Genomic DNA, 15,224 nt, shown 5'->3' on the forward strand with positions numbered 1-15,224 from the left:
TTTCTTATATGCCTGCTACACTCTGAACTGTTACAACTGCACCCTCTATCACTCCTGTTTCCCTTTCTCCCAAAGAAGTCCTACTTCTCCTGGCCTAGTCTGCTCTCTTCCCCAACTGTTCTTTATTTTCCTCCCCTAGTCCCCACCTATACACAGCTCCTCTTCCGCATCCTTGTCCCTCCTGCTTTCTCTCCTCTTATTTCCACACCGTATTCCAGTGATTTTAACCTATTTTCCCCCTTCTGTTCTTTTACAGCTTGGACACAAAAGCACTGATACTCAGGCAGTCTCCCCATTTGTTTTACCATCCTACTCTGGAATTATCCTGTCCACTTCCATAACTCTGTGAACAAGCGGACGGGCCCTCTAAAGCCTCACAGTGTAGGTGGAAACCTGCAGTTTCTAATTTTGACTACTTTGCTGTTTAAAATAAGCAATTGCTACTTTGCATCAGTAGTGCCAGCACACTCGCGGATATACCCTGAGGCTGTTAACCCCCAACCCCATTTATTGGCTTCTCTATCTAACTTACAAGCCTGTTCGGTTACCTTAATTGGCGTTACCTACATATGCCACTAGATGGCAGTAGAGTACCAACCACGGTTTCTGGCTCACAGCTAAGGTTTTGATACGGCTGATAACATATTTTAACCAGGTAACAGTCCACCCTTTCTGCCATACAAGAACAGCATAACCTCCCTGAGCATTACGGGAGCAGAAGTCACTCTCAACACTCTCCTCCTCCAAACAGGTTCAAATATATGTGAGAGATGCAACTATTTAGCCAAACTGGAGCCTGAGCTCTCTCATCTCAAAACTGGTGTAACCAGTCAGGAGGAGAAGGTAACCTCACACAACACAATTCCAGTATCACATAGTCCCACCACATCAGCGAACCAAACACATAAATACACAAAAACATACTCGGAGGCTCTAAATAAAAATCTACCTAAGCAACAGAGACCTCCAAAGCAGACATCCAAGCAAACGCTACCTCAAAACAAAACACACACAACACATAACCCACAAAGTCAGTGTGCCAAGCAGCCACAGCCCTTAAGGCTGAATAACACACCTGATACTCTTGTTATAGGTGACTCTATTGTCAGACACACTGACGTCCCGCTCACCAGGCTGAATAAAGAGAAGGTCACAGTGAGCTGCCTGTCAGGTGCTAGGATCCGACACATAACGCAAGCACTCAGGTCACTCCAAAGCAAATACAAATATGACTCAGTCATTGTACATGCTGGTGTGAATGACCTGAGATGTACCTCCCTGGACTACATGAAAAGAGACATAGAGGAGCTCTCTGATCATGTAGCCCAGGCTGGTATGACCCTGACCTTGAGCAGCATCTTACCATCACCTAGAATGATGCCACAGTACAAAGACAAAATGATCGATTTTAACAATTGGCTAAAATTTTGGTGTCATTCAAAGGGGATCCAGTGTCTGTCAGCCTGGGATGACATGCTCGACAAGCCACGTTGCTTTGCTAGGGACGGCTTGCACCTGTCACCACTGGGCTTTCAGATATTGGCAAAGGCTCTTGGCACCCCCATAGTGCCTTTTTTAGGCAAGGCTCAAAAGTCAAACCCACCCCCATAGACAGCACAAGGAACAAGAAACTAAGGGTAATGCTGCTAAATGCCAGAAGTCTTAACCTCAAGATGCATGCACTCGAAGCTCTCCTCAGTATGGAGAACATCGATATCTGTGCAGTGACAGAAACCTGGTTCAAGGGTCCAGAGAGCACCCCAGCACTACCAGGCTATACCTCATATCATGCTTTTCGGCCCCAAAACCAGGACCGAACCATAAAAGGAGGGGGAGTTTCCATATTTATCAAGGATATCCACACCTCCAGGTTAGTGGCATTGCGCGAAGTATCGGAGACCATCCATGTGCAACTAACAGTGGGCAAGACTGCTTTTCAGTTTATAGCATCCTACAGACCACCCTCTCAAAGTCAGGAATCCCATTCGGCTTTCCTGAAAACATTGGAGAACATGAAGATCTCTCCGAACACCATTATATTGGGTGACTTCAACTACCCAAACATTGACTGGAAGCACTACTCAAGCCCCAGCACCTTAGCCCAAAGATTCCTGGAAATTATAAACTCAAATGCTATGGAACAACTAGTCACCACTCCCACAAGAGGGGACAACATACTAGACCTGATCATTACCAACATGGGGACTCTATGCTCCACACCAGAAGTATATCCCTCATTGGTAAGATCAGACCATAAATTAATTTCACTGGATGTCCACATCCCGACCCCACCCCAGCCCAGAAAACCACAGTGAAAAACTTCTCAAAGCAAACTTCTCACTTCTCAAAACCGAAGTGGAATCCTTCAAGGCCCCAGGGCCAGTGGAAACTACAGCCCAAACTGCAGAACCCTATATAAATGCATTCTACGGACATCTCCAGGAATGCATGGATCATGCTATCCCAAACAAAACCAAGACCCAATCATCCAAAGGCAGGCATCTAGTCTGGTGGACCCCTGCCATAAATAAACTGTACAACAGAAGGAGGAAGCTACTACATGATAGAGCAAAATCCCTAATAGGGAAGGCATCTCTGATCAGTACTAGCAAAAAAGTACGATCCCTCATAAAATCCTCCAAGCCCAGCTTCGAGAGAAAAATTGCACAGGACACCAAAGACAATCATAAGGCTTTTTTCAGTTATGTTAGAAACCTGGGATGCAACTCCCAGACTTGTTCTGAGTTGATTCTAAACAACAAAAAATACACTGAACCCACAGACATCGCCAATATCCTGGCAGACAGGTTTAGTGCAAACTTCTCCACCCCCTCCCCCAAAAGAGCAAGTATCTATCCCGGCAGAGGGCTGCCTCCCAAACATCTCAGATGCTCAGGTGAAGGCTGCCCTCTCCAAAGCAAAAAAACACTGCTTCCATGGGACCAGATGGCGTCCGAAGTTGTGTCCTACATGAACTACAAGAGGAACTAATCCCTCAAATAAAACAGCTATACAATCTCAGCCTCACTACAGGATATGTGCCCACAGAATGGCGTACAGCAACAGTGGTCCCACTCCACAAAGGTGGAGCCTCTACGGACCCTGGAAACTATCGCCCCATAAGCCTGACTAGCTTAGTCTGCAAGGCTATGGAGAGGGTCATCATGGAGCTCATAAACAAAGACATTGGGGACCTGCAGACACTAGATCCTACCCAGTTCGGCTTTGTCAAGGACAGATCCTGCCTTTTGAACCTGGTTGACTTCTTTGAAACAGTCACCAAAGCCATAGATGAAGGGAAGGTAGTCCACACAGCCTATCTGGACCTTGCAAAGGCATTTGACACAATACCCCACTCGGGCATCATAGATAAGCTATCCAGCTTAAATATAAACCCCTATGTCACAAGATGGGTCGCAAACTGGCTCAAAGACAGAACCCACTGAGTGAGAGTTGCTGGAGCCATGTCAGACTCGAAACCGGTCACAAGCGGCTTCCCACAGGGTTCTGTCCTGGGACCACTCTTGTTCGGTATATACTTTTCCGAGGTACAGGCAAATGTGGGAGGACTATGGCTCACCAAGTTCACAGACGACTGCAAACTGGGTGCCATAATCAACTCTCCAGCTGACACAAACATCCTTCAAAAAGGTCTCACAGGGACAGATAACTGGTGACAGCGCCATGGTTTAAAGCTAAATGCCAAAAAATGTATAGTCATACCCTTTGGCAAAAATAATGTGCCCACAAATTACCACATAGGCGGAAACCCATTAAGTACAGAGAAAGTTATTAGGGACCTGGGGACCCAAGTTGATAGCAATCTCTCCTTTGAAAACCACATTGCCAAAGTGGTTAGAAAGACCTTCTACATAGCCCACCTCATCACGAAGGGTTTCACATCTAAATCAAGAGAGGTAATCGTGCCCCTTTATTCATCCCTCATCAGGCCCATCATAGAATACAATGCCCCTTTTGGGATGTACCTTACCCGACACCTGCAGCAATTAGAAAGACCCCAAAAGTATCTCACCAAGAGGATCAAGGGTCTCAAACAGATGCCATATACTGCTCGGTTAAAAAAACTCCAGCTCTACTCAGTTGCATACCACCTACTTCAAGGCGATCTATGCCTGACATACAAAGATATGTCAAATCCAGAATTAATGGACATGCTCCACCTCAGTAAATCTAAATCCCTTAGAGCCACATGCTCGAGGGACTTGAACTTCAGCACAGAAATAAATAGAACTTGCTGGAGGGACAGGTTCATAACCCAGAGGCTCCCTTCGCTCTGGAATAGAATTCCAGTTCATGTGAGGCAGAGCACCTCACTGAATCTCTTCAAGAAGAATCTCGATAAGTGGATGGGGGATCGTAGGTTTGTCCCAGGGATTACTCCCGTGTCACTATTAGACAGAGGCACAGTAAACTAAACCTTAAAAAGGGCACATTATACTCAAATCAAGGGGTGGCGTAAGCCATACAGAATCGGGCTAGGCTTATAATTGCCCAAGGGCAGATAGCCTAGTATGAACCTATGAACCTAAGTGACTATTTTGTTCTCCCACTTAATAATATTTGGTTTTTGCCAGTTAAGCTAAAACTCACCTGAAAAGAACTGTCCCAGTATGATTTACTGATTGGTTCTATTTGGTGTTTCATTTTCTTGCTGGCTGGCTCATCCCGCTCCATTCACCCTGCGGGCTCACTCCGCTCCCCTACCCTAGACCCAAATCTCACCCACCCCAGAGGTCCTAAACCTATACATCTTGGCCACACCTTCCTCTACATCCAATGAATCAGATAATCCCACCACCCTGCATAAGCAATACCACACCCCTTACTCCACTTAACCAATCACAGCTCTCGCTACCTAGTATTGTATCTCCTTAGGCCCTCCTACCTACCACTAGATAGTACCTTTCAACAATTGTATTCACCATGCCTTCCACAACTACCTCAACACTAACTAAAGTACTACTCACTACCACAATAATATCTGTTATAACCTCAGCCTACCAATTAACCTCCTTTGAACACCTATGCTGCCCCCAGTTCCACTACCCACCTAAACAAACATCTACACAAACCCTCACTATCTCCCACAATAACATAAATGTAATATCTGCACCTACTTACATACTTGCAAAGTTCCACAGGCTGTCCCACATCAAGTACTATAATCCCTCAACTAAGAAAGCTCAGTTTCTACTAAGTAATCTACATTACAAATTACACATTCTAAAAATACATTCCGTACAAAATGGTGACATCCATCCTAATCCAGGCCCAGCCAATGTCCTACCTTCTGATCTTCCTATCACCAATCCCGCTGTCACACTCAGCCCTAATAAACTCCCCAACTCACTCCTGATAGCACATCTCAATATCCAAAGCTTCAATAATAAAATTCCTCATCTCCATTCTCTCTTACACATATACTCGTTTGACATTTTATGCCTCACATAGACTTGGTTAAAGCCACAAACTCAAGATAATGAAATTATCCCACCAGGATGTAATATATTGAGACACGATCATAAAAACAAAAAAAGGAGGGGGAGTAGCTGTTCTTTTCAAGGATGGGCTACAAGTTACCACCTCACCCTATAACCCACCTAAAGATAGTAATGCAGAAATCCTCATTTCAAAGATTCAGCTAAATTCTAGTAAGTCCATAAATATCATATGTATCTGTCTACCACCTGGAAATAACATTAACTCCTTGGAAGATATTCTTAGCTGGGTCTCAGTAACTTTCTCACAGGAAACTATAATCCTTGGTGATGTCAATATTGACTGGAAATGTATCAATACTGAGCATCCCACTTCACGCTTTAACCTTCATGGCTTCTCTCAGACCATCACCTCCCCAACCAGAATTAACAAACCAAACCAAAAAGAGAGCACCTTAGATTGGATACTCATTAATAATCATCACCAAACTTATAGAATAGGTATTTTCCCTAACGATATGAGTGACCACTGCTTGACCTATATAATCAGGCAAAGAGTAGATATCTCTCACCCAACAGCATGCAGGACTATACGTTCCAACAAACAATTTAACCAAACTCTATTCCAAAGCGAAATTAGTGCCTGGGATTAGACTAATCTAAAAACTCTCCCATTAGAAGAGGATGTCCAATACTTTAACTCTAAATTCTTAACTATCCTAGACTAGCATGCACCCAAACGTAAAATAAGAATCAGGGCAAAACCAGCCCCATCGCTCTCCAAAGATACCAGGCAAAAAATCCTACTCCGAAATAAAGCCTGGACTAAGTGGCGAACTACTAAAAGCACATCTGATCAACAAACATTTAAACAATTGAGAAACACAGCTAAAAATCTATACTTTTAGACAAAAAAAATCTTTTACTGTAAAATACAGAAAACACACCAAAATAACCCTCAACGATTCTGGGCAAGTATTAATAACTCCTTTACCCAGGACACTCCAGTACACCAACCCCTATAGGAGCTAATTATGACAATCCCTTCCAAACTGCAAATAACTTTAACTCCTTCTTCACAGAAACCATCCAATCTCTAGCCAGTCAGCTACCCCCTGACACTTCCAGCCTACAAACCCCTATGACTAGCACACTTCCTACCTTCCTACGACAACCCATCCCTAATTTCATTTTCAAACTCCTAGCTAAACTTAAGCCTTGTACCCCTTCTGCTGACCAGATACCTGCTGAATATCTGCAAAAAGCAGCTAAAGCAGTAGCTTATTCTATTGCCATCCTTATAAATAGAACCATTAAGGAAGGTTCCATCACTGCCATCTGGAAAATCTCACACATCATCCCCCTACACAAAGGTGGTAACTCCAATGACTATTCAAACTATCGGCCCATAGCCCTTCTATCCCCCCTAGCAAAAATAATGGAAAAATGCATTCATCATCAACTCATAGGCCATCTCACTCAACACAACATACTAGCCAAATGCCAACATGGCTTTAGGCCATGTCATAGTACCACTACTGCCCTCTTATCCTTTACTGACACCATTAATAGATTCCGCAACAACAACAAACTCTCTTCAGCTCTTTTCATTGATCTTTCAAAGGCTGTTGATATGGTAAACCACTCATTGTTTATTTATCTTCTCAAATCACTTTCCCTACATTCTCTATCTGTAAAATGGTTCACTTCCTACCTGAGAAACAGGCAACAGGCAGTGCTCTGGGAGAATAACCTATCATCTCACCTGTCAGTTACACTGGGTGTACCCCAGGGCTCCATTCTAGGTCCTCTCTTATTTTCAATTTTCCTTAATGATCTCTACTTAGCTATTCCCAATGCAGCTTGCATTCAATATGCAGATGATTTGACATTAATCTGTACAGCCAAATCTGCACCTGAACTACAATCCCAAACCCAGAAGGTATTTAACATAGTTGAGACATGGTTTTTGAAGCAGTGCCTCCTTTTGAATACCAAAAAAACGAAACTCCTGCTCTTCACTCGTACTCGCAGGTCAATACCAATAGATTTCTCAGTAATCTCTAATAACGGCACCTTCATATCACCAGACTCTACTGCCAACCTCCTAGGGATTGCAATAGACAACAACCTTAACTTTGATACCCATATTAACAAAATTATAAAATCAGTTAACAGAAAAATGAGCTCCCTGTATAAAATTAAACCCTTCTTAACACCAACAGCAAGAACTACCATTGCCCACTCCCATCTAATCTCTACTCTTCTCTATGCCTCACCAATATATACCAACCTTTCCAAAAATAATCTTCTCAAACTAGCTACCTCCTATAACAGCATAGCCAGATTTGCCACTGGTAATCCTTTCAGAACCCATCACTGTCATAATCTCAAACAGCTCAGGTAGCTTGAACTACAAAATCAGCTTCAAATCAACCAACTTACTACTGCCCATAAGATCCTTTACCAACTTAACAATACTCCTAGACCTCATAACCCCTTATAGAAATGTTAACGCCTTGCGTTCATCAAATAAACTACTAATTAACATCAGTAAGGCTAACAACATAGCAGGAGACTCTCTGTTCTCAAATACAGTTGGGAAAAAGTGGAACCTTCTACCTAGTGAACTTGCTTCCCTTCCTTCCTTATCACTCTTCAAACAAAAAATTAAAATCTTTCTGAAAACACACTGGCATTGTCCTTGTAGTAACCCTGACTAAACAGTCATTATTGCTTCTAGTATCTTTACTAACTCCACTCACTCTTCTAATTACTGTGCTTTAGTGCAACATGAAAGTACATATGTAGAAATTTGAAGCTGTATTAGCTACTAGTATATGTAAATAATTAGCTCTAAATATTGTAAATAGATTTTATGAAATGTGTAGAAATATTTCATCTGTCTGTTTTTTGTAACATTATTGATCTTGTCTGTTCATGTCTGTCTTGGAGCTTATCTCCCCGAGCCTCTATTGAAAATGGACATGTATCCAGTTAGACTAGCCTGGTCAACAAATGTAAAATAAAATAAATAAATAAAGATTCCCTGCAGACTGCTCTGTCGGAAATGATAGGTGAGCAAATTGGTGTAAGTAAGAACATTTTTTTTGAGCTATGATGCAGAAACTGAATTGCCTAGACATAGTAAAGCCATGCTGAGTCTAATTATGATGGCTACCTAAAAAGCAATTACTAGAAAATGGAAATCAAAGTCTAAACCAACAAGTATCAAAGATAGTAGCAGAGATAAAATAACTGGTACTGGGATCTTTAGAAAAGGGTGGGAGCAAATTACATAGGAAAAAATGGAAAGTATGGGATCGATATATACAGAGGAGGAACAAGTTGTAAAAGAAGGCAGGAATTGAATTAGCTATTTAATGGCTGACTGACAATAGCTGGATCTGTTATAATGTTTGCCACTACAGTTGTGTCAGCATGGTTTGTAATGTATAATGTTTGAAACTGAGATTATTTCACTATAGTTTATTTTCATTTATATAAATGGACTATCCTGGTCATCAAACTATAATAAATAATTAAATAAATAAATAAGATTGCCTGTCATACATAATAATTTAACAAAGATGTTTCTTGTTTAAAAAAAAATGAATGCATGACATACTCTTATCAGTGTGAAAAAGTTTGACCTAAATACCTTAACATTGAAAACTGCCTTTTATACAAACCGTGTTCTTTCAGGGGCGGTTCGTGCTATAGGACTGCAGCCCTCCCATCTAGAAAACAAAACAAAAATAAGTAAAGAAACACTAACAGTAAACAACAACACGTTCCCGGAAGTACTCCGCGCATGCTCTCAGACTGCTTTCTCAGCAGTCTAGATAAGGGGAAAGGCATCTCTGTCCTGAGATGCCCAGCAGTCTGTGCGGTGGTGACATCACAGACTGCAGTAGTAGGCTGGACCAATCGCTCAATGGATATCTAAGCTAAAGTGCAGTTGCTCATCGGCAGAGAGGATTACATGGCTCAATGGATACCAATGCTCATTGGCAGAGATGAAGTGAAGGTGAGCTTCTAGTGTGTGTGTGTAATGCCCAGTTGCTATATACTGCTGGCTAGAGAGAACTCATGGTGGTGTGGTAGGGAATACCTTAGGCTTGAACCCTGTACCTTGTATGCAGGTGGCAAGGGCCTGAATTCCCTACCCACCACCATTTGTAAAAAATTTGTTCCTCATAAAATCTGTGGTTTCTATATTTTTGTTAGTCAGTCAGTGGTGCAGGGTAGCATTGTTGCCTGATAGTTACAGCTTCTCTGGTTTGATTCTTGGCTGGGGTGCTTTCTGTGTGGAGTCTGCATGTCCTCACATTTTAGTACAGATTTTTACCTCATATTTGTTCTGTTCTGTTCCTCTTAAAATCTGTGATTTCTATATTCTTGTGTCCTTACACAGTCAGTGGCAGTGGTGCAGTGGTAGCAGTGTTGCCTGACAGCTACAGCTTCTTTGGTTTGATTCTTGGTTGGAATACCTTTTGTGTGGAGTCGGCATGTCCTCTCATCTTACAAAGACATGTGTCTGGAGTGTTTCTCCCTGGGCATGTGCTGAAAATTGGCTTTTGTTCCAAGTCGGACTTTCCTGGTTAACAAATGTTAAATAAAAATTACAGGCATTTGAATTTCAGACATCATATTCTTCAGAAAGTACATGGTAACACAAAACCTTTTATTCTAGAAATTTTCTAAGTTTATAAAATGGATATTTGAAATTTGTCCCTATTTGTTTGACTGTATTCCCCCATTATTGGCTTCGTCCAAGTTTTTTGTGCTAAGATTGAGAGCTATGGTGAGAACTGAATTCACCAAATGGTAGCCATTTAAGTTTCAGTCTTCCTCTTTTTCACAAAACAGCTGATTTGGCATAGTGGAATGTTGCTCTGACTGTTTTGCACAGGGTCATGGGTTCCAGACTTGGCAGTGATATGTCTGGTGGTAATATGGCATTTTATTCTAGCAACTTTCCAACATTATACAAGCAATGTTTAAAATGTGTCCCTGGTTTTGGGGCTTTTGTTCCCCCCCCCAATAAATGTTGGCTTTTTCCAGATTTCTTGTGCTGCAAAGTTCAGAGATACAGCTGAGTGTCGAGTGGATTAGTGCTGCTTATGCTGACTCTGCTTGTATTGTTAATAGTACTTGCTTTTGATGCAGAATGCTGTGGGTTCTACTCCCACAGTAGGTAGATGCATTGCTGATACTGTACTATGTTGCAAAGGGGGGTGGATGCTGCTGTCCTTTTTTGTGAAGATACCTAGTAACTATCAACCTGTTATCAGTTTGCCATCCATTCCCTATTTCAGTATTACTAGCTTATCATTTTTAATGCACTTTATGTGTAGATGAAACAATGAAATATAAAGTTGTTTGCTAACAGCAACCTCTTCATTAGTTACAGATTTCTTTAATGTAGAATTAGTTAGATGACTTTTACTACTTCAGAGATTGTGCATATTTACTGATATTGGTGGACTGTAGAAGTCTGAGTAGACTTTTGTGATGGAAATGTTCTGAATTGGGCAGTTTTGTCATTATTGGTGCATGCATTTTGTTTCATTGTTTACTGGAAAAATGTTCAAAACAATAAATTTAAAATGCCCACTAACAACTGTACTGTATTGTACAAGGAATGTAATTTAATACAATCAGGAAGGTGTATCAAAGAGCACATGTATGTTTCATGTGCATGGGGCCTATGATTTGAAAACAAAGTTAATTTTTATCTGCCACTGACAAAATGTATTTTCTTCGAATGTGGATTTCAATGCTGTTTCAATGAATGCAAGTTTCAAGTGCAGAGAAGTTTTAATGCCAAGTCTGTTTTCATTGTGAGACTGCATTGCTTTGTTTAGCAGATATTTATTAGTGTTTGTGCTATAAAATGCAAAATAAAACTTTCAAATAAAATCCAAATCATTGCGGAAATAAAGCTGTATGCACATTAGTGTTTATGGTAAATGGGGCGAAATAACCAAGGAATGGGGCATTGGAATGGCTGCAGGGGAGAGGCTCCATTCGACCATGATTTTGTGAGGGGGGAAGGGCAGCAAACTCAAGACAGCCCTGGCTAAACTATACTTTTCAACTGTCCAGATTTTTGCAGAATGAATAGATTTTTGCTTCTTATTTTTGATTTGTGTTTTTTTCGCAAATCATTTAGGAATGAAGTCACTAAATAATGACAGACATTAAGTTTCAGACGTCATAGCCTTCAGAAAATGCATGCTAAAGCAAGACCTGTTATTCTATCAACTGTCTGTTATTCTGTCACCTGTCTTAAGTTTATACAAGAGCAATTTTAGTACTGTTTATATGGCCTTGTCCAGATTTCCTGCATTAAGAGGTTGAGAGGTATGTGCAAATAAATTGCTTTATAGAATTAGGAATATCCAAACCTCTCAACTGTCCCCACTTTTTGCTCAAAATGTTGCTCTCCCCTAATAATCCCTCTGCAAAATAGCAATTTTGGAAGAAAATGTGGAGGGTTTACAAATATAAATAATTGTAAATGATCAGAGTTATAGATTACTTTTATTTCAGAAATGCATGTAGATTCTCTAATTTTGTCAGCTGCTCAAGTTAACAGTACTAATACTAAAAAGGTATCCCTTCTTTGACAGATTCCCAGCTGTATTGTGTGGCAATTTTATATTTTTGCATCATATTTTTGGTCCGTTTTTCATAAAATTGTGGTTTTCTGTCAAATTATGGCAAATCATTAAAGACTGAAGTTAGAAAATAATGGCAGACATTTGAGTTTCAGATTTCATACCCTTCAGAAAATTCATACTAATGCAAGGCCTACTACTATTCTATTATCTTTCTAAGTTTATAAGAGCAATATTTAAAAATTGTCCTCATTTTTGGGCCTATGTCCCACTTCTGTGTATGGCTTTGTCCAGATTTCTTGCTCTGAGGTTGAGAGGTATGAGTGTCAGAGCCATCACCGTCAGCCAGAAACTTTTCAAATTGTGACATACTTGTTGCACCCCACTGTCCTATGTAGTGACTCTTGATGTGTCCAAGCAAGGCAAGGAGCAGTTATGCAGTGTAAGTGTGCAGAGTGTTCCCCCATCCAAGGGGAACACAAGTATGGCAGTGGATTTTTATCTGTCCTTGATTTTGCAGAATGTTCTGGTTTTCTGCCATATTTTTATACTGTTGATTTATGCTTTTTATTATTCAGAAAAGGCATGCTGTCGCAGTGCCCTGTTGCTCTGTGTTTAGGTAGCAATGCTGTAATAACCATCAGGTAAGCTTGTCGGATATTGTAAGATGCAAGTAAGTTTTAATAAGCATACTGTTAAAGAATTACCAATATTGAAAGCCTTTTTTCTTGCCATGCAGAGAATATTTACATAACTAGATAAAGTATAAGCCTTGGGTAATGAAATGCATATGACAGTATTTGTAATAAAGGACAGGATTACAGTATTTTCAGAAGCTTGTTACATTTTGTTGGAGACTTGCAGTCTTCTTTGCAGGCTTTACCCATAAACTAAACAGAATGCTAAATCTAGTATGGGTGGTCCATAACTTGTGCAGTGATCCTTTAAGCAATTTATTTTGAGCTTGTTTCTTATTTGCTGTTCATTTTTTACTCTGATCATGTCTTTCCCATGAAACAAGTAGATAGTTGTTGTCAGGCAGCAGGTCTTTTTTGGATAACAAACATTTTTACAAGTGGGTGTATCACAGATTGCTACTTTTAGCATGTTAGTTGGTAATTTTATAAAGCTGAATATAAATTATAATTGGAACTGCACTGCAAGGAGAAGTGGTTTGACTTGAGTGCTGCTTGTTTTTTTATACTTGATTTTGACTGGCATTCCAGTAATTTATTTAAAAAGTAATTTATTTTTTCATGCCTCACAACCTTTGTGTTTCCATCTAGATATTAAATAAGCTGTCATTTAGCCAATGCATTAAAATATTTTTTTCTTCTACACTTCATTTTGTCTTGATTGGACTCTTGTAATGACGGTTTGGCACCTAGAGCAGCATATTTAAAGTTCCAGTTGTGGTTTTGAGCATAGCTCCACCCCTTTCTAGTTGGCCCCGCCTCTTCTCGTTGGCCCCACCCATTCAGCTGTCTTCTGCAGCCACCCTTTAATTTAAAGTCACCAGCCGCCACTGTGTTCTTTATGCTTTTCCTCCACTGTGTCATGTTGTGTAAGCATTACAGTTAAGTGTACTATTTTGAAGAAGGTAAACTTTGTTTATGATTTTCTGGTCAGAAAGGCAGTGTTAACTAATGCATTTTTGTATTCTACAGCCAATAAACAGATCATCTTCGCTTTCAATGGAAACCAATGAACCCTCTTTGAGTCTTAGTACAGAGGCTTATGGCAGTGTCAGCGACAACTGTGACAAAAGTGATACCCTTGTGCAGAGGACAAACCTTGAAAAGTTAAGTCTTACCTGCCACCACAACAACAATGCTAGAGAAAAAGACAAGACGAAGAACAGTGCAGGCCAGGACTGTCAACATAATCACACAGATTCTGTTTTCTCCATGCTACCTCATGTGGCAGACCTGTCTACTTACATGATCAAAGGAATAATAAACTTTGCCAAACAAATACATTTATTCCGGTAAGTTTTCTCTTAGTCCTGCTGATTAATTTCAAATGTCTAGCTTTTCAGCTAATCCAGCTTTACTAAACTGGACATCACAACAAAACTATCCTCTTCATCTTGTGCCGTAAAGGCTCTTAAAAAGACAGTAGAACCACATTTTGCAGAATGAAAGATGTAGGGAGGGTGAACAGTAGCAACCAGGGATAACTATTTACATTGTACAATAAAGGCACTTAAACAAATAATAGAATGACATTTTGCAGCATGAAAGAACACTAGACACCAGAGATACTCAGTCTATATCATGCCTTAAAGGCACTTAAATTTCAAAATGTCTATGCTCAGCACTCACAGCTTTTTTAGCAGAGAGTTAGCTCTCTGCAAACCACTATATGCCAGGGATAGTCCTTACATATAACCTATGTCTTTGAAAATAAAAAAGTTTAAAGTAATAGAGGGAGGCAATCTTCAAACTCTGCACCCTTGACACAAGAAGCAGGAGCATTAACTCTGTATGCTAAATGATGTTAGTGTAAGAGGGTATTTTTATGTAACAAGTATGAAACTGTAATGTTTGGCATTATTCACTGACTGCAAGTATCCATGAGTTACAAGGAACAGGGCATATATAGGAGGTAACAGCGGGAGTGGTATGTAAAATCAGGGATACTTGAGTGCAATGGAGGGGTGTTCATTGTGGTGGGGGGGCTTTGAGACAAAGCTGGAAGGAACACTAGATGACAACAAGGAGAATTCTAATTTACTCACTTAAGACATTAATAGGGCAACAGATTTAGTTTCACAATGCACTTTACGAACATTACGGAGAATGAAATTGTAATGTCTAGCATTATTGACCAACTGTAAGGCTGCATGATTTATGAGGGTAGGGACAAAATTTAAGAAGATACTGTATGGCCATTCCGTAAACCAAGGGAGAGATAAGAAGTAGTTCTGTGTGTGTGTGTGTGTGTGTGTGTGTGTGTGTGTGTGTGTGTGTGTGTGTGTGTGTGTTTGTGGCCTTGAATGAGTACATGTGTATGGGAGATTGAATAGGGGTGTGCCTCTGTAATAAATAGGGTAAATTGTGTTTCTAGGAGTAATGAATACAAAACTGAGGAGATCAGTGAGTAACAGGGTAAAGATTATTTAAAACATACCACCAGC

General features: G+C 40.5%; 1 protein-coding gene across 2 annotated transcripts in view; it reads left to right on the top strand.

Annotated features, from left to right (window-relative positions):
* Positions 1-15,224, top strand: part of NR1I2 (nuclear receptor subfamily 1 group I member 2) — a 1,633,990-nt gene that overhangs the window by 1,459,272 nt on the left and 159,494 nt on the right. For both annotated transcript variants that reach the window (XM_044071501.1, XM_044071502.1), the window contains one exon: positions 13,753-14,072. In XM_044071501.1, the coding sequence (XP_043927436.1) occupies positions 13,753-14,072 (320 nt within the window). The remainder of the gene's footprint in view (positions 1-13,752; positions 14,073-15,224) is intronic.

This window comes from Protopterus annectens, chromosome 5.part0 (assembly GCF_019279795.1).
Source record: "Protopterus annectens isolate FY-2018-M chromosome 5.part0, PAN1.0, whole genome shotgun sequence".
Classification (NCBI taxonomy): Eukaryota; Metazoa; Chordata; order Ceratodontiformes; family Protopteridae; genus Protopterus; species Protopterus annectens.